At 49.3% G+C, this 20,503-nt stretch overlaps 1 protein-coding gene across 1 annotated transcript in view; it reads left to right on the top strand.

Annotated features, from left to right (window-relative positions):
* The first annotated feature begins 6,539 nt into the window (after positions 1 to 6,539).
* Positions 6,540 to 20,503, top strand: part of Ptpn1 (protein tyrosine phosphatase non-receptor type 1) — a 60,004-nt gene continuing 46,040 nt past the window's right edge. Inside the window, exon 1 of the mRNA XM_006992625.4 lies at positions 6,540 to 6,747. Coding sequence (XP_006992687.2) covers positions 6,685 to 6,747 — 63 coding nt within the window. The 5' untranslated portion in view covers positions 6,540 to 6,684. The remainder of the gene's footprint in view (positions 6,748 to 20,503) is intronic.

Below are 20,503 nucleotides of genomic sequence, written 5' to 3'. Positions count from 1 at the left end.
CCTAAATGCCTCCTCCTCGCGTCTCTTCTTACGAGACGGCCTGCTTGGGATTATATTTGTGTTTATTTATAATGGCTTGGAATCAAGTCTGAAATGTTTTCCGGGGGCAGAGAGGTGGGAGAGTCTCTTTCAGGCTTTGAAGAGCCCAGTGAGGATGTGAGTGGGGCGGAGCTTCGGGTGGGGCCGCCTCCCTTCCTGAAATGGTGCAGAACTCAAAAGAACAGAACTTCAGAACCAGAAGTTCAAGTCCTGTGCAACTGTGGGCTAGTTGCCCAACTCCTCTGGGCTGCACTTCAGATGGGATTCCTAATAGTATCGACTTTCATAGTGCTAAGTTTTAAGGTTTTTTTTTTTTTTTTGAGACAGGGTCTCATGTAGCTCAGACTGGACTTGAACCCTCTATATGGCCAAGGATGACATTGGTCCTCTGGACCTTCTGCCTCCACCCCCTAGTGCTAGGATTACAGGCGTATGCCACCACGCCTGGTCTTTAAAGTAGTAGATGTCACTCTGACTGGCATTCTCAGGGCCACTTGTGCTATTTTTAGAGCTCATGGGAATTCCTGGGGAGATTGTACAACATCCTGGAGGAGGGCATGGACTCCGAGGTTAGAGGTCCACACTCAAAGCCTGCTTTAGCCTTGATGGCTGCACGACCTCTGTTAAGTCATGGGCCCCTGTGAGCCTGGGTTCTTTTATCTGCCAAGTTCTCCTCTGGACAGAGATTGGCTTAGAGATGACACATGTCCCTCCCTCCATGGGACTTAGGAGACTATCGACTAGGATATGTGCTGGGAGAGAGGGTTGCTGGGCCATCCCAGGCCAACTGACCCAGGACCAAAGCCAGCACAGGGCAAGCACAGACAGGCGCTGAGGATACAGAGTCAGAATGACGTTATCTGAGGCCCCAGATCACACTGTGCCTAAAGCAGCTTTTAGACTTCCCATTTTCATGAACCAAAAACTTCCCATTTTGCAAAAGTCACTTTCGGTTGGGTTTTCTCATAGGAAATTATCTAGGCCAACACCAAAAGGTTAAGAAACTTGGTCCAGGCCGGGCGGTGGTGGCGCACGCCTTTAACTCCAGCACTCCGGAGGCAGAGACAGGTGGATCTCTGTGACTACGAGACCAGCCTGGGCTACAGAGTGAGTTCCAGGACAGGCACCAAAACTACACAGAGAAACCTTGTCTCTAAAAACAAAACAAAACAAACAAAAACCAAACAAACAAAAAAAGGAACTTGGTCTGGGCACATAGGCTGTGAGAGGTAGACTCCGGGCCTGGAAACTGACGTGACAGCCACACACTCTCTGATCCCGGCCAGCTGTTGGCACTGGGGGGTGCATTGATCATTCCTTTTACTCTCTCTGATCAGCACCTGTCTGCACCCGAGGAAGTCAAACAGTTCCAAGGACTTCAAGGGACTTTGGAGTTTCACTGATGCCCGGGCAGCTTCAGGCTGGAGCCCGTGCCTTCCATTGCCAGCACTCTGACATCCCCCACTGGTAACTCCATCTCAGGGACCAGCCTGCCAAGCAATCCAGGTGCTGGAGTCTGCTAGGGAATCCAGTCCTGAGGTTCAGAGAGGCAGGGCCACACCCTTCCTGCCTGTGGGGTCCCAGCACTGGGTAGTTGTGCTGGACCTTCCAAGGGACTCAGTCTATGAGAGGCAAAGAAGCCCTTGTCATTCTGATTTCTAGAGCCTTCCAAGGACTGGTGGGGGTGTGGGGAGAATGACTTGCAGACATCCAGCTCAAGGAAGATGGTGTTGGGCAACAGGACTCAGCTCCACTTATTCACAAAGTTTACAGTTAGTGGCCAAGGGATGATGACAGACACATCAAGTCATGGCAGGCAGTGAAGGGGTGGGGGTGGGGGGAGCTGTGGCGAGAGGAGTAGGGCCCCTCCAGATAAGGTGGCATTAGAGCTTGAGCGTTATTTCAGATCCCGAGCTCTGAACTGCGTTACCGGTAGGCTGATGCCACCTGCTGTCCAGGCCACTTGCTGACCACCTCAATCGGGGGTCAGCAACAGCCCCATGCTTCAAAAACAGCTGTCCTACTCTACCCATGAGAGTCCCGGGATGGTTAAAAAGTTGACTGGTCACTGACTTGTGGTGCTGATGTCTTTCCTTAGTGGGATCTGCTTCGAGAAAGCCAAGACCCTGAGTGAGAACTTTGGAGCACTTCACAGACTTGCCTGACCAGAAAGGGCATTAGCCATGGTGACACAGGCCACCTTGTTTACTTTCTAATCAGCCACCATCATCATTAGGTTGGCAGGGCCGGCTTTGTCCACAGGGCTTCGGGGAAAGCTAACATTTAGGGTCATTGAAGTCTCTCTTTCCAGCAAATGTCGGATGCCTAGGATGTGGGAAGGGAGAGGTTCTGCCCTGATGGAACAGGACTGCCAGGAGACAAGCCAGCAAATAGGTACAGCAGAGGAGGACAGGGGCCTGTGGCTGCAGTCAGGAGACCTGACTGGGGAGGTGACACTCAGCTTGAGACCTGAAGGGAGAAAAGATACACAGAGGGGCCTGGTCAGGACTGGATGGCACAAAGGTCCTGTGGTGGAAACCAGCCAGGTGTACCAGGAAGGGACCCAGAACGGAGGGAAGCAGGGAATGGAGAGAGAGGGTAGGGAGGCAGATAGGACAGGTCACCATAGTCACCCGGGCACGAGAGCCAGAGCTAGGGAGGGATCATTGTTCTTTTTTCATTTTCATTTATATTTGGTTTTCTGAGGCAGAATTTCTCTGTGTAACAGCCCTGGCTGTCCTGGATCTTGCTTTGAAGACCAGGCTGGCCTTGAACTCACAGAGATCCGCCTGCCTCTGCCTCCCAAGTGCTGGGATTAAAGGCGTGCGCCACCACTGCCCAACTATTCTTTTTTTGTATACACACATTTGTTTAAGTGTGTGTGTGTGCCTGAAGAGCCATTGGATCCTCCAGAACTGGAATTACAGGCAGTTGTGAGCCACTGTGTGGTGTCTGGGAACTGAATGGGGTTCTTCTGTTAGAGCAATAAGTGCTCCTAACCACAAAACCATCTCTCCAGCTCTGGACCAGGCCTTTTTTCTAAGCAGAACGAGAAAGCCTCACAGTGTTTTAATCAGGAAGGCATGGCCATCTCTGGTGCTGCTGTGTGGAGTGTGGATGTGAGAGACGCTGGGACTCAGCCTTTTCTCCAGGGTTAGGATTTCTCAGAGGGGTTCATCTTCTGCCACTTCAGTGGGTTAAGTGGGGCCCCTAGGAAGTCACGCCACCAGTGTGACCTTATTTGGGAAGAGTTTTGCATGTCATTGACTTCGGAGCCTCGGGAGGAGATCTGGATCACTGGACCCAGCACATCAGCCTGGAACACAATGACAAGTGTTCTTACAGAAGCAAGCAGGGAGGCTTGTCAGCCGGGAGGGGCCAGAGAGACCATGTGGAAATGAGGCAAGGGTGAGGGTGTACTGGAGGAAAGACAGCCTGCTGGAGATAGAAGCGGAGAAGGGGCCTCCGGCATCAGAAGGAGGTCCACCATGCCAGCCGACTCTGGGGCCTTGTGAACAGTCAAGACTGGGCCTGGTGCCACAGGAGGCTGAGGCAGGAGGATCAAAAGTTCAAGCTCTTCTGAGACACTTTAGTGAAACTGTGTCAAATAGAAAGTATGAAGAGGGGCAGGGTATGGAGCTCAGGGTTAGAGTGACTTCCTAGCATGCGGGGGTCCTTGGCTCCATCCTGAGCACAGCAAAAAAGAAACAGACGAGGGGGGGGGGAGCAAGGATCCGCTCATCTACTTAGCTCTGTATACAGGGGTGAAAGAGCCACCTTTGCTCCATGGAGCTACTCCTCAGATGTGTACCTTAAGGGCAGGAGGAGCCCACCTACTCCGAGTCATTTAAATAGGCAACGACTTCAGTTAGGCAGCCTCCAAGGGCGGAGTCCCAAATTTTTCACCAGAATAATCAACTTTTTCTCTTGAGGGAGCACTCTATTTCTAAGAATATTGTTTATCGGGTGAGCTGTCTTTATCCAGCAAGAATTAATGGGTTGGCTAGATGGCCCCCTGGGCTGGCTAGATGCCTCCCTGGGTGTAGCTGCTTGCCGCCAGGTCTGACAGCTTAAGTTTGATCCCTGGGTCTCACCCAATGGAAGGAGACTATTGACTCTGGCAAGTTGTCCTTGGACCTCAAATTGCATGTGTGCCATGAAAAAAAATTCGTCTACCTACCCATTTGCTACTATTTGAAATAAGCCCATCAGATAAACTCGTCCACCTTTTATGAGGTAGGCACTCTTTTTATTTTATTTTTTTATTTTTACGGTTTCTTTGTGTAACAGCCCTAGCTGTCCTGGAATGCGCTCTGTAGATCAGGCTGGCCTCGAACTCACAGAGATCTACCTGCCTTTGTTTCCCAAGTGTTGGGATTAAATGCACGCACCACCCCATCACCCACCCATCCTGAAGTAGGCACATCTTATGATCCCCCTTTCACAGTGGAGAAAATCAAGATGCTGAGCTTACCAGGAATCCACCCCAGGCTACATCATAGGACCTTAGAACCCGAGTCATCGTGTGTGTCCATCTGTGTTGTGCTGCCCCGCCCCATCCCACCCCACCCCCTGCAGCCTGGCTCTTAAGCAAGAGATTCTCTGAAGGTCAATCCAGCCTCCCTTCCCATTTGCAAGACTGCTTTGTTTATGGCTTTTTGAGATAGGGTTTTCACTGTGCCTGGAACTCACTACTTACACCAGGCTGGCCTAGAATTTTGGGTGATCCTCCTGCCTCAGCTTCTCAAGTGTTAGGATTACAGCCAAGTTCAGCTGCTAGCCCAGCTTGGCAATGTTTCCTTGGCAAAGAGACTTGTCTCTGCGCGTTGTTTTGTCAGCCCTAAGATGGGAATCCAGATGCCTCAACCAGAGGGTAGTTATGGAGAAAAAATGAAAACGGGGCTTTGCATGCCCGGCACAGTGCCTCCCGCAGCATCCCGGGAGCAAGCAGATTCACCAGGAGTTAGTGTTTGGCACAGGGCACTGATCCAATGCAGTTTTCTTTTCTTTCATGTGTTGAGCCCATAGTGCATGGTAACAACTCCAAGCTCCAGTCAAGCTTCCCAGAGGAAGGCGACCTCACAATTCTCTTATACTTCCAGGAACGCAGGTATCAGAACCAACATTCAGTATTCATCCTGGGCAGTCTGAACACACCAGAGAACTTGCACCTAGATGAGTTCTTATGGGAGAGCTCTTTCTTTCTTTCTTTTTAATGTTTTTAGATTTATTTTATTTGTATGAATTTTTTGTTTTCATGTGTTTCACATGTGCCCGGTGCCCTTGTCGGTCAAAAGAGGGCCTGACACCAGAGTTATAGAAGGCTGTGAGGCACGAGAAACTGGACTTACAGGTGGTTGTGAGCCACCATCACCCCCAAGGAAGGTTTTCCTTTTTTGTTGTTTTTTGTTTGTTTTGCGACAGGGTCTCACTGTGTAACTCTGGCTGTCCTGGAACTCATGTAGACAAGGCTGGCCTCGAACTCAGAGACCCCTTGCCTCTACCTCAGAAGTGCTGGGTTTAAAGGCAAGCACCACCACGTCTGACCAGGATTTTCTTGATCCTGTGGAAAGAGAGAAAACTAGCACAGACCCCATCCATTCATTCTGCCTGGGTAGAAATCTCATAAACTCTCTTGTTTCAGGAGAGTAAAGTGGACAGTTGGGTGTTGGCACATGCAGGGAACTTGGGAGACTAAGGCCGGTGGATTGTGAGCTGGAGGCCAGCCTAGGCTACATAGTGAATTCCAGGCCAGCTGGGGCTACAGAGTGACTCAGTCTCAAACAAACAAGAAGCTGGGATGTGGCTCAGCGAGCAGAGTGCGTCCTAGCATGCACGGAGCTCTGATTCCATCCCCTGACAATCACACATGCCTGTGATTCCAGGACCTGGGAGGTGGAGGCAGGAGGATCCATCCTTGACCTGGAAGCAAGTTAGAAGGCCAATCTGGGATAGTGCAACCCTGAGTTAAAAATAAAGAAGGGAGCCTGGAGTTGTGGCACAGGCCTTTAATCCCAGCACTTGGGAGGCAGAGGCAGGTGGATCTCAGTGAGTTCGAGGCTAGCCTAATCTACAGAGCGAGTTTCAAGACAGCCCGGGCTACTCAGAGACACCCTGGAAAAAAAAAAAAAAACAGAAAGAACGGGACAGGAAATGCCGCTCCCCATGCCCCAACCGCCACGCCTTCGCCACGCCTTCGCCGCGTGACTCAACCCGCAGGCTTGAGCCTCGAACTCGCGATCCCGCCAGCCCTGCCTCGGTCCACGCGCCTTGGGCGCGCCGCCGGGGGTCGCCTGGGCAACGAGCGCGCGCCCACCCTATCGCGGAACCCGGGAAGCGACGAGCCGCGCGCGCAGCAGGTCAGCTCTCCTGGCCCAGGCCTTTTCCCCTAAGCTCCGCCCCGGCCCCGCCCCCACGGAAGTGCCGGCAAGCCTCCTCGCTATCTGATTGGCCCTTACGTACAGAGGGCGGAGCTCGCGGCGAGGCGGGGTGCGTACTTCCGGCTGCCGGCTTGACATGTAGAAGCCGCGGCGGCTCGAGAGGCTGGGGCTGCGGTGGCGGCGGGCGGCGGGCCTCGGGACGCTGAGCGACACGGCCTAGCGCGGCGGAGGGCCGAGGGGACGCGGGCAGCCGGCCCGTCCCGCCATGGAGATGGAGAAGGAGTTCGAACAGATCGACAAGGCCGGGAGCTGGGCGGCCATTTACCAGGTGCGGAGCTGGGGCCCCTAGGCCGCGCAGCCTCCCCGGCCCTCGGGGCTCGAGAGACCCCCTGTCTCGCGGCCCCGCCGTCTAGACCCCGCTCGGGGCTCGCACTCGCCCCCACACACAGCAGCATGCATTTTTCCGCGGTCTGTGTCCTCTCCCGAGCCCCCACCCCCACCTCGACCCTAACCTTGGCCCAGCCACCCTTTGTCCCCACTGGTCCACACCCCCGCTGCTTCCTTGTCTGGACCGGACCACCTCAGGCCCTCTTCCTTTGTCTCCCGGGGAGGGAGGTGAGCTCGCCGACACCCCCAACCCCCCGCACATTTCCTTTGCTCTGGCCTCGGTGGGCGGTCGTGGAGGCCCCAGGATGACAGCCCCCTTACCCCTTCCTGTCCATTCATTTGTTGGACGTGAGCTGGAGAGTCCGTTCGGCGCTAGGCACTGTAGATGGTGTGCGTTGAACGCTACGGTAGACCTACCCTGCCCCAGAGAGGCTTGGAGTAACACAGACACTCAAAGCTGGTGACAAGTGTTGGGAAGAGAAAGACGTGTTAGGGTGGGGGTGACTGTACCCAAAGGGCCTGCCGCCTTGGAGAGGGGGCTCTGGCAAGGCTGTTAGAGAAGGAGGCTTGCTCTTTGAACAGAACAAGGAGCGGCAAGCCATGAGGTTAGGCGACTAACCTGGGGGACACAGAACCCATTCCTCCGGCTGCCAAACCCTTTCCTTCCAGGCAGGGAAATGAGATAGTTTTAACCCTCTCTAAATGGTCTCTTTCCTTGATGAGTGTCTTTTATCCTTTGATCGTGGCTGAGATGGTCCTGTTTTCTGGGATCTGGTCCACTGGAGTGTCTGGTGGTAAACAAATAAAATATTGTGAAAGTAGGGTTTTTTCCCCCTATCTATGAAACAGCGAATTGAAAACACAAAGATGTCTTTACAAGCAACTAAGTCCTCTAAAGAAAATAAGTCTTCCGATTAAATGTCAGTGCGGGGGTTGTGAGGATTAACCAAAACCACACTCGCCCGGCATCTTAAATAAGCATGTGCAAAATAGACCCTGTGCCTTGTGTAAAGGGAGCAGGCAGTGTATTCTGCTTTCAGCTTATAGGTTCAAAAGGCAGCGGGTGAGACCCATCAGCTGGAGAATTGAAATCTATTTTGAGCTTCACTTGGAAAAGGAAAAAGCCTCAGGCTGCCCTTTGGTGTGCTGGACTGACAGAAGGCTTTTTTTGGGTGGCCTTGATTTCCAGATTCCTTGACAGGGTTCTTTTTACCTGGGCTGTGATGTGTGTCAGCTTCTCTTGGACTGATATTTATAGCTAGTGTAATCTGTGGAAGTAGAGCGATCAATATCAACGTTTGCGTTCCAGGTCTAGCCTCTGAATTAGTTGGATGGATTCCACTAAGGAGTCAGATATGTGGGCAGATTTTCTATATCAGATTGAATACAAGGGGAGCCCAGGGTAACATCACATGGACATTGTCATGTCAGTCACTCTGCAGTGTGGAAGTTGTTGGCTAAACAGACCGTCCCAAGTGGAGACAGTTGCATCTTTAATACTGAAATAGACTGATCTGGTAACACATTGGTATCATAAATAAATTTCGGTAGAATGCGGCTTTTACACTTGTAGGTCAGAGTGGCCTGCCCGGGTCTCTCAGCCTTGTTAAGCTGCGTTAAGAATGCTCCTGGCTCGGAGTAGACTGCCTTTGAAATCATTTCCCTCATTGCTCTCCAGTTTCTCTGCCACACTTAAGCCCCCCAACAAGTTAGTAAGAGGTTAGGGTCTCCACAGCTTGCTGAAGTGCTCCGCCCCCCCCCTCCACACACACCATGGGCTTTCCTGGTGTGAATATTTGTATTTTTTAAAATGGGTATGGAGGTGTGTCCCTGTTTTATATTTTAAAAGTAGCTCTTTATCTTACAATTGTACCTTTTTTGTTTGTTTGTTTGGTTTTTTCAAGACAGGGTTCTCTGTGTATTAGTTCTGGTTGTCCTAGAACTCACAGAGATTCGCCTGCCAGCCTCTGCCTCCTGAGTGCTGGGATTAAAAGACGTGTGTCACCACACCCTGCTTCAACTGTGCCTTTTTTTTAAAAAAACAAAATTTGAATCACCCAAAGGCCAACTTATCCAAACCATTATTTTTTGAGTTTAAAGAAATATGTTGAAATAATAGTGAAGAAATTGGTAGAAAATGGGAGGATTTTTGTTTATTTTGTTTTGTTTTAATGAATGTTTGCTAGTGTGTCAAGATGAAGGCAGCACTATCCGAGGTCCTATTTGAGTTTGTCATAATTAGGAAGGAGCATGCAGCCTTGCTTACAGCTGTATAGGCAAGGCAGCAGAATCATTTCTCCTTATTCTAACTGCTTTTCTACCTAGACCAAAAAGATGTACAAACTCTGAAACAGACGGGCAGGGAACAAAAGGTGAAGTGGACTTTTGAGTGCTGAGAAGGTGGCAGTTAGGAAAAAATACCTTCAGGCACCCAGCCTTCTTGGAGGGAGCCTGGGCGCTTCTCATCTTTACTGCTAACAAGTGATTGGCAACGTGGATGGCCACTTAGGCCTGTAGAGTCAGGGTTGTTTGCATATGGAAATAGCCTGAAGAATCCCTTTCTACCATTCAGAATTTGCAAGTGTTCTCATAAGAGATCTTGGCTTGACTGTGGAAAGAGTAACTAGGGACAGTGCCCTCCTTTGGCGACTGGAAGAGGATGCTGGTCAGGTCTTTAATTCTGCCACTTTCAGTGAATGATTTGTTCCAGATAAAGAGCATCTCCCAACCCAGTAGCTCCTTACTTGAAGGCAAGACAGCTCATTTACAAGCAGGCTTTGTATGGTGGGGCACTCTTCCGCCTGATATTTGTTATAACTGCCTTCATACTAAAATACAACCCATTGAGTGACTGGGTTAAAGTCCTGTTATATCGGTAATGCCCTAAAATTCCTTACAGGTTTAGACAGCTGACGCTGTCATGCTCCAAGAGGTGCACTTCCAATAATGCTTATTTAGACACCATTGGCTTCAAAAGTGGGGGACGACTATAGTTTGTGTAGAAAAGAAAGACCTATACACTGCAATTCATTTTGATGTGGGGGGAGGGGGTATGTGACACGGGGATTGGGAAGTTCTCATCATTTTGAGTGACCCATGAGATCTAAATGTTCTTGCTTGGCCTGGTTTGCATGAACTAAATTTAGGTTTCTGATGGACACTTTGAGGAGGTGTGAGACCTTTGAAATTGTCTGGCCTGGTAGGAAATTAACAGGGTGTTCCAGCAGAGCCGGGAGGGACTCACCCCTTGTTTGCCGTCCCAGCATATTTACAGTAGCTGGGCTCTCTGGAGTGTAAGCAGAACCCATTCATTGTCTGATCCAGCTGCTGGGGGTCCTGGGAAAACAGGGAAAGCCAATGGTTTTCAGCTACCAGATCCCTCCGCTGGGCTCCTGGTCTGCCTGCTACCTTTGCATTTTATTAGGATCCACAGGACCTGGTATTTATTGAGTAGTGGAATTAAATGCTGGTATACTGAGCTTTCAGACTGAAGTGAACGAGAAGTTCCCTGTGGAGGCTTTTTGGATAATAATCTATTGAGATAATTGCCTTTTCTCTTTATTTTCTCTTTTGATGGTGCTCAAACAACACTCTAGGCAAGCACTATACCCTTGGGCCACCTCTCTGACCCTTGGGGGTTTTGTTTGTTTGTTTGATGTTTTATGAGATGCATCTTGCTGTGTGGCCCAGCCTGGCTCTGTTCTCCTGCTGTGCCTCTCTTATAGACCTGAGCCACCACACTTAACCCCCCACCACAAACATCCTTGTCTCTTTTCCAGTCTCTTCTAGCATCCTTCCTAATGTGTGTCTTTTGCATGCCTTCCCGTCTTTCCTGCAGTGTTAATGCTCATTTCCAGCAGCAGCTAATATTGGCAGGAAGGCTGGGCATGTTCTAGAAACCTGGAATCCTATCTGAGTCATTGCTTCTGGGATGATGTATGCACCTGCAGCGCCCCGAGTGGGTTTTGAGTAGACTGGAGTGCTTGACTTGAGTAGCTCTGAGAGTCCCTCCCCTACCTTGCATTGCTTGGTCACCCTGTCACCCACCTTGGTAGTCTAAAGTGCCCATAAACTGGCACTTATGTGTCCTTCGTACTGCAGAGATGACAAGCTGGTTGCCTTTATTTTCTTGTGTGTACAGTCTGTGTGTGTGTGTGCACCTGTGTGTGTGTGCGCACACTATAGTGTACATGTAGAGGTCAGAGGACAAGCGTGGGTGCTGGTTTTTGCCCTTCCATCTTGTTTATAATAAGGTGTCTGTTTCATTGCTGTGTATGCCAGGATGTCTAGCTTACGAGCGTCCAAGGATTCGCCATCTCCCATCCTGAAGTGGCACTGGGGTTATAGGCAGGCCTCTGTCCATCTGTACATGGGTTCTGGGGGTCCTAACTCAGGTTCTCACACTTGCACAACAAGCTCTTTACCCACAGAGTCGTCTTCTTAGCCCATGGTTAATCTGGCCTATCAGGTTCTTCACCTCATAGATCTGCAGTTTATTGCTAATGTACCTGTGCCCCCAAACAGGGTCTCTCTGTGTAGCCCTGACTGTCCACTCATTCTGTAGACCAGGCTGCCCTTGAACTAACTCACAGAGATCCTCTTGCCTCTGCCTCCCAAATGCTGGAATTAAAGGCGTGCGCCACCACCTCCTGGCTGACTTTACTTGTTTTAACAATAGCTCCGAAACTGGGTCTGGTGGTGCATGCCTTTAGCCTTTAATCCAGGAGGCAGAGGCAGGTGGATCTCTGTGAGTTTGACACCAGCCTGGTCTACAGAGCGAGATCCAGAACAGTCCGAGCTACATAGTGAGACCCTGTTCCAAAAAACAGCAGAAACAATAGCGCTGAGCCTGTCACTTCTGTGTGACCGCTTTCGATGCTCTCCTAACACTCTAAGACCCACACTCTGCTGGCATCCAGTTGCCCTTGCTCTCCTGGGGCTTCCATCTTAGCGCCCAGGTCTTCTGCCTGCACTATTGCTCACATTTGTCTAGCATGCCCGTCCAGCTTGCATCTTCCAGCTCACATGTGTACCCTTCACAGGGAACTCTTCTCTGGGTCCTGTGCACTACCTGATGTTACTTTTTTGCTTCTTAGATCTGCCTCTTTATATTTTGGTCTGGTGCTGGAGCCCACGTATCCCGAGGTCACTGACTATGGCACCCTACCCCCTAAATCTGGCACAAAGTAAATATTCCCACAAGTGTCAGATGGACAGGGCTGCCTAAAGATGTAGTGGCTGTGGTTCCTGTGGTTCCTTGTCCCAGGCTAATGATGGGGTCAGGAAGATCGCCCACACTCGGCCCAGTAGTTGGAGTCCCTCTGGTGGAAACCACTGTATTTTGAGCCCTTACCCAAGGTGATGATTCGGTGTTGCCTACATGTGACTTCACAGAGAAGAAGCTGATTGTGCTCTACGACTTGCCATTCTATCTGCCTCGCAGAAGAAGCTCGAGGTGTGACAAGTCCTTGGTGTTCCCTCTGTGTGACAGGCTCAGTAGGCAGCTACAGCTTTCTCTAATCCTGTTGAGCTCTTCTGTTCCGGGCACTCTTGACCTGTGGTAGAGAGGTTTTGTGTGTAGATGATTCATAAATAATTTTCAGTTTTGGGAAATAAGATCTGGTTCTCTGTCAGTCAGCAGCCTTACAAAGTCTTGTTTTCCACACTCCAGTTAGTAAAGGCAAGCGTTGTTCAGCTTTTAACTAGACCATCTCAGTGTCGAGAGAAAAGTGTAGCTTTCTCCTCATCTGATATTCTCGGGGTCTGGAAGTATGTTACAGTCTTACCTAGAGCCAGATGTCTCCTGTCTTTCGGCCTCGTCTCACTCCCCTTCTCTCTCCCTCCCTTTTGTAAAATGATCCTGAACTAACTGACCATTAAGTTCACCTCAAGTAATAAAAGTTCTTATTGTTCTTGAAATAACCCTTGTAAAACTGCAGACGTCTGCACAGGTCATACGGTTAGTCTCAAACATTTATAGGTCTGCTAGTGTGACTAGCAGATACATATGTATCCCCAAGGGACACTCAAGGTTCTCCCTGAGAGGGCTCCCTGGAGTGAGTGATGTGGGAAAGTGAGTAGCCGGCCACAGTTGGGCGCCCCTCCTCGAGACAGTCTTGGGTGGTTTTCCTGTAAAAGACAGAGGAACTGACTCTTGAGTTCACGAAAGCGGGGTGCATGAGGGGCAGCTGCCCTTATGTTGTAATTTTAGAAAGAACCCACATCTGCTGTCAGCTTCATTTGACTAAGATGAGCGCTTACACATCTGCCTGCCTCCCGGAGAAAGTACCTAAGTCTCCACCACTGGACAGCACCATCCACTCTGGACACTTGCCACTTCACAGACACCTCAACAGCAGCTTTTCTTCTCCTTCTTTAGAGACAGGGTCGTAGGCACCCTAGGTTAGCGAAATTTCAAAGCCGACCTTGACCTTCATCCACCCTCGACCTTCATCCACCCTCTTCCACAGCGTGTGCCGCTGTGCTGGGTTCATGCAGTGTATGTGTGCCTCTAGGCAAGCACTCTGCCAACTGAGCTGCTCCCCCCCCACCGCTAGTCCCCTTTGATTTTGACACAGGTTTTTACTATGTAGTTTACATTGCCCTGAAACCCACAATTCTCCTGCCTCAGTCACTGAATTCCTGGGACTATAGACATGTACCATCATTTCTGATGTATCCCAAGCCTTTGCTGACAGTCTGTAGATTTTTGAATGTTTGAAAACTGGCAACAGGGACGCCTCTCCCCCGATAGCCAGAGTCTAATGCTCCTGTAGCTTTTTAGCACAGGTCACACTGCAGACAGAACCATACTCTCGTGAGGGAGTGGTGTCAGCCTTGTGTGTGGTGGTTCAATTCCAAATGCTCAGGATGCCATCCAGTCTGTTTCTTAGATGCCAGCACTCACTAGGTAGGGAGAGCTGTAGACCTCAACCCTTCAGTGTGCTCAGAGTCAGCGTCAGCCTGTCGGCTAAGTGGTGGGGTGGGTCTCGATTTTCTCTGGGAAGTCCATGTGTTCATGTTCTTTACTTTCATCCAGGCCCATGACAGGAAACTCCTACTGAACCACCTGGTGAGGGGCTTGGGGGCCAAATGGCTTCATGTCTCCAATTCCTTCTCTCTCAGACAGACCTGCGTCTTTGGTTTGTTTTTTGTTGCTCTTTTGGAGGTTGTTTGTTTGTTTGGTTGGTTGGTTGGTTTTTATAGGGAGAAGCCTGGGCTGTATCTGTGGCTTTTGTGGCTGAGTGGTGGTGCTTACAGAGAGGCTGAGCACAGGAAAACTGGGTTCCCCGAGTCAAATTCTGAAGATGCATTGGTTGATCAGAGGGGGGCTCCTTCCACATCTCTGTCTGGAAGTAGTTTCCTGTGCCTTCCTTCTTTTTCAGTGATTCTTCCAGGCACACCATTTCCCTTCCAAAGAGTTACATTTATTTACTTGTTGTGTGTTTACCCATGTGTCAAGTCAGAGGACAGTCTGAGGAAGTTGGTTCTCCCTTTCCACTTTGGGTCCTGGGGATGGAACCTGGGTCATCACCAGCTTTGGCCATCTCACTGCCCCGCACATCTCTTCCCAAGGAGGAAGCTTACTAAAAATGACTGAATTCCAGCCACCAGCTTGCTGCTGTTCACTCTGAGCAGACTGGCCACTCAGAAGCTCGTGTGCTGCTGCAGAATTGCCTGTAGTACTGCCCGTCAGTGACCGTCTCACATGGAGTCACTTCTGAGCACAGTTGAGTAAATGAAGAAAGCGCCCTGAGTGCGTGCCAGTCAGTCACACACGCCAGCTGAGCATTCGCTGTGTTGGGGTTTTGCCCCTTGTAGCTTGTGGGTAGCTATCCCAGTAGGGTCTTTCACTTCTTCTAGAAGGATAAAAGCAAAGCAGACCCTCTCTGAGTCAATGTGACTTAGAGAGGAGAGCCTGTGAATGAACAGCCAGTGGTGGCTGCTGCTGCTTTTTGTCAAGGTGTGTGTTTGCGTGTGTCTTGTCTTCTGTCTGGATGTCTGGGTGCAGGCGTGCGTCTGTATGTGTAGGTTCCCACATAGGCCAGAAGAGGGCGGAGGATCCCCTGCAGCTGGAGTTATAGATATGAGCTGCCCTTGGTGCTGGGCACTGTACTGCGGTCTTCTGGGGGAGCAGCCTGTCTCCAGCTCCTGATGGTTTTGTGAGGAGGGCATTTCTTGTGTAGTTATTTCTTTGGCTGTTACCACTGATCTGTGCCGCAGCAGCAGCAGCTTGAGTGAGAGCCCTGCTGTGATTGCTCTCCTGTGCCTGACAGCCTCCTGCCACCTTGCAGGTGGGTGGAGCCATGTGGCACTGAGGAGGAAGCTGTCAGTCACTTGAGGCCACATCTCTGGGGTAGCCCTAGTTACAGCAGGTGGTTTAGCCTAACCAGCAGGTCCACAATTCTCTTGAACTTGAGAACCCACCGTCTCTTGAAGCTGGGTTTCAGAGGTTCTGTGTCCTAACCATGTGCCGTGTCTAGGCCTTTCTAGATTGTCGTTGTTACCAGGCTGTCCCCAGACAAGACAGCAGTGTCCATGTTGGTAAAGGGCAAGGAGATGAACCACTCCAGAGATGGTTTCAGGGAACAGTATCTGCTTTATTGTGGGTGAGCAACAACTTACACAGTGGAAGCCTATCAACTGTGAGTTTATTTTAGCACATTACCTTGGCTTGGATAGTGAACACTCATACTACCAGGGTCTCTATGCCAAAGAAGCACATTAAAGGAGACGTGTTGAGTGCAGGCTTGCCCACAGGCTAGCTCCTGCTATTTCAGAATTCAGTGTTCTGACTTCAGGAGCATGATGTGCCATGCTTCTTATTTAGAAGTGCAGTGTGCCGGATAGGCTGGCTGCCAAGTTATGGCTGCACTAGATACTGTGTCTTCCTGTGTTTCTTGTGTGTCAGTCCTAGAGGTGCCAGTAACCTGGGCAGTATGGTATTAAGTCTGCTCAAGTGCAGGGGACTGCCCACATTTGCTCTTCTCCCTGCTGGTGACAATTCTTTGCCAGTTTGAGTGACAGCATTGAAGCTGGCCAGGAGCAGACAGCAGGTTGTTTTCTTGCTTTAATCTTTGTGAGCTTGAGCCATCTCTCCTCACCCCCAAATAAACCTATCACAGAATTGATCAAAGCAGTTATAATATGGAGGGAATCACTGTTAGAAGCCAGAGGTTGACAGGCAAGTACCTTTTCACGAAGGGCTGCTCTTCAGCCAGGCCTCCTTTGCAACTTGCCCCACCCTTTGGTGGCAGCCACCATGGTTTTCTTTTTTTTTTTTTTTTTTTTTTTTGTGATATATATTTTTTATTTTACAATACCATTCAGTTCTACATATCAGCCATGGGTTCCCCTATTCTCCCCCCTCCCACGCCCTCCCCTTACCCCCAGCCCACCCTCCATTCCCATCTCCTCCAGGACAAGTCCTCCCCCGAGGACTGTGATCGACTTGGTAGACTCAGTCCAGGGAGGTCCAGTCCCTTCCTCCCAGACTGAGCCAAGTGTCCCTGCATAAGTTCCTGGTTTCAAACAGCCAACTCATGGAATGAGCACAGGACTTGGTCCCACTGCCTAAATGCCTCCCAAACTGATCAAGCCAATCAACTGTCTCACCTATTCAGAGGGCCTGATCCAGCTGGGGGCCCTTCAGTCTTTGGTTCATAGTTCATGTGTTTCCATTCATTTGGCTATTTTTTTTTTCAATAATTGAGTAAAACTGAAATTTATTATATGCCACAGTCGTCCTACGGACCTCCATGCTATATATATATATAGCCTCTATTGTTCTATGGGTTGTGGTCTGATTGTTCATTTTATATCTAGAATCCACCAATGAGTGAGTACATACCATAACTGTCTTTCTGGGTTTGGGTTACCTCACTCAGGATGATATTTTCTAGTTCCATCCATTTGCCTGCAAATTTCATGCTTTCATTGTTTTTCTCTGCTGAGTAGTACTCCATTGTGTATATGTACCACATTTTTTCCATCCATTCTTCCGTTGATGGGCATCTAGGTTGTTTCCAGGTTCTGGCTATTACAAATAGTGCTGCTATGAACATAGCTGAGCATGTATCTTTATGGTATGTATCAGCATTCTTTGGGTATATGCCCAAGAGTGGGATGGCTGGGTCTTGAGGTAGTTTGATTCCTGATTTTCTGAGAAACCGCCATACTGATTTCCATAGTGGTTGTACAAGTTTACATTCCCACCAACAGTGGAGGAGTGTTCCCTTTGCTCCACATCCTCTCCAACATTGGTTGTCATTGGTGTTTTTGATCTTAGCCATTCTAACAGGTGTAAGGTGGTATCTCAGAGTCGTTTTGATTTGCATTTCTCTGATGATTAAGGATGTTGAGCATTTCTTTAAATGTCTTTCAGCCATTTGTAGTTCTTGTTTTGTGAATTCTCTGTTTAGCTCTTTAGCCCATTTTTTAACTGGACTGTTCAGTGCTTTGATGTCTAGTTTCTTGAGTTCTTTATATATTGTGGAGATCAATCCTCTGTCAGATGTGGGGTTGGTGAAGATCTTTTCCCAATCTGTTGGCTGTCTTTTTGTCTTATTGACTGTGTCTTTTGCCCTGCAAAAGCTTCTCAGTTTTGAGAGGTCCCATTTATTAATGGTTGTGCTCAGGGTCTGTGCTGTCGGTGTTTTATTTAGGAAATGGTCTCCAATGCCAATGCGTTCAAGAGTGCTTCCTATCTTCTTTTCTATTAAGTTTAGTGTAACTGGATTTATGTTTAGGTCTTTGATCCACTTGGACTTGAGTTTTGTGCATGGTGACAGATATGGATCTATTTGTAATCTTTTACATATTGACATCCAGTTATGCCAGCACCATTTGTTGAAGATACTTTCTTTGTTCCATTGTATAGTTTTGGCTCCTTTGTCAAAAACCAGGTGTTCATATGTGCATGGATTAATGTCAGGGTCTTCAATTCGATTCCATTGGTCCGTATGTCGGTTTTTATACCAGTACCAAGCTGTTTTTATTACTATAGCTCTATAGTAGAGTTTGAGGTCCGGGATGGTGATGCCTCCAAGGGTTGCTTTATCGTATAGGATTCTTTTAGCTATCCTGGGTCTTTTGTTTTTCCATATAAAGTTGAGTATTTTTCTTTCCAAGTCTGTGAAGTTGGTGAAGCTATTGGAGGATGTTGCTTTTGAAAGGTCGGAGTGCCAGGCTTTAGTAGACAGGCCTAGGGAGGTAAAGGAACATGGCATTTCCCAGCTGCTGTTGCCATGCAATTGGAGATGGGTGTGGGCCATCTTCCACAACTTCCTGTCTTCAGTGTGAGGGGGTGGCGGTTCTCTAACCGCTGAAGAACTGTGTGGAACATGCTGTTTACTTACCAGGCAAACCAGGCTCTAATGGCTGCCTTTGGCTCGCCTTCACGTCAGCCAATTGCCATCCTTCGGCAATGTCCATTCAGTGGCCAGGGGCCAGGGCCCTTCTGGGCAGAGGAAGGGGCAGAGCCAGGCTTGCCTTCACCTTACTTTGGCAAGTGCCTTTAATGCCTTTAAAGGAAGTGATGAGTGTGTTCGTGGTCTGTGCTGATTTTAGTCTCCTGTTCACGGCTCATTTTCTGTCCTTCGCCATTAAGGCTCACTTTCTAGAAAGACACACTTTGAATGTAGGGCACTGCCTGTGTTCTGCCCTTGGCTCCATTTCAGAAGCTGCCTTCTCAGTGCTCTGAGGTAGCTGCCAGTGGGAGCCTGGGGAGATTGTTTCCACATCAACTCCTTTGCTCAGTGACACCCTCCTGTCCCAGCAAGTAGCTGTGCTCTTTGTCTGAAGTGTGTAGCTCTCGCCAAGGGTATCAAAGGCCAGGGTGCAGTGTGCCACTCAGAGGCTCTGCTGGCTGATTGAGAGGCCTGTCTTACCCTCCCCCTCTTGCATTATAGGCATTGTTCACCTTTGGTTCTGGTCGCTCTTAGCAGGACTCTGCATGTCAAAGCTGCGAGACTCTCTCTCCTTCACCATCTACCCTGAATAGGCAGGCACTCCCCAAAGCTGAGGGACACTGAGATCAGGATCCATACCTGGCTGCTGTGGGTCTTTGAAGAGTTGCCTGAGGTCCAGCCTGTGGCATGCAGGGTGAGAACAACCAGCTTGACAGCATAGTCTACATCTGGTACCCCTAATCTAGGCATTTGAAGAACTAGAAGGGGTCTGGCATTTCTAGAAGAATGGAGGCTTTGTGTCCTTACGCTGGGTTTGGCATTACTGTGGCTGCGTCATGATCCTCCTCATCTCCAAGAGGGACATAACGTTTAAAATTTCACAAATCTCCAGTTAGAACCTTAAGAACCTTCCATTCATCCTTAGACATAAGAAAATGTCCTTTGAGGTTGTAAATCAGTATATTTTATAGATTACTAACTGTTGCACGGTGAATGAAGTTGCTTTTGACATTCTTATGTCTGAAGTTGCAGTTGTTGGGTTTTGTCATCAGGCCCCAGGCTCATTCTGCTGTATTCAGCACAGTACCCAGCATCTTGAGTTCTGTTTGAACCCAGGTTCTATGCGATGCCTTCACACAGGGTGCTGTTGGTGTGCCCAGCAGCAGGTCTGTAATGAGGAGTGTTTGTGGAAGCCGTTGGGTCGTAGAGCCTCGGTGTTCTTTATGAACTCCCCAGTGACTCCAGTCCATCTTCCCAGTTACTGCTGGTGTGGCTGCTACCTGAGCTTCCATGTGCACAGCCTTCCTGGGTCATCAGGAGGATTGGATTGTAGAGCTGACCTTTGCCTGGCTTTGCAACCTCCTACCTAAGTGTCACTAATTGAGCAACTAATTGAGCACCTACAGAATCATTTGCTTAGTACACTGTTTTTAAAAAGAGGAGCCTGTTAGAGGTTATGTTTTGATGTGGCTATGGATAAATATGGAGGAAGCATGATATGCCTTAGAACCAGGGTGCTGCTGTGTGAACTGCCTTGTTCCTGGTCCTGGAGCCAAGGATCATTGCTTCTTTGGATGGATGTGTCTGCAGTCTGCAGTTTCTTTGCCTCAGTCTTATGGGCTTATGCTGTCCTAGGTGCTGTGTGTTGCTGGTCTTTGGGGCCTTGAATCATGACCGGTTGGGTTTCTTCAAGAGCATTGCTAGTGCTGGGACTGACACAGTGTTGGTGGAACATGGTTGATGTGCTGTCACTAACAAAAATCAGAGCACGGGGTGAAGGTGTGGCCTAAGGGAGATCCCCTGACTGCAAACTCCAGAATAAGACCACCCTCTGCAGTAGCTGCTTTCCTGCCTGCCTCCCTCCATCCTTAGGCCCCTGCTGCTTTAAAGGAAGTTGGAAGCCGTCATCACCATTTTCCACCGCAGGCAACTGAGTGTGATTGTATTTTTGTCCTATGTTCAACTATTTCCAAGAACTTTTTCTGTGTACATGTTGTGTTTCATAGTCTCCTGTGTAACCCAGAATGGCCTCCCATCTCCTTATGCCTCGGTCTCCCCAGTGCTGGGATTACAGTCCTGTGCTACATGCTTGACTTCCAAGAATCACGTTTGATGACCAAGCTGGCAGTTAAATTCAGTGGGCCCTGTGGGAACTGATGAAAAAGTAATCTGCCCAAGTTTGCTTGTACTGAGAAATGCTAGAAGCTGTTTTAATGCCTCGCTCTGTGACTTAGTTAGACAGGGTGGCATGTGTCAAATGTTTGAGCTTGTGCTTAATGGTTTCTCCAG

This window comes from Peromyscus maniculatus, chromosome 4 (genome assembly GCF_049852395.1).
Source record: "Peromyscus maniculatus bairdii isolate BWxNUB_F1_BW_parent chromosome 4, HU_Pman_BW_mat_3.1, whole genome shotgun sequence".
NCBI lineage: Eukaryota > Metazoa > Chordata > Mammalia > Rodentia > Cricetidae > Peromyscus > Peromyscus maniculatus.
Note: the sequence above shows the minus strand (reverse complement) of the source record. Positions and strands in the feature narration are given on the sequence as shown.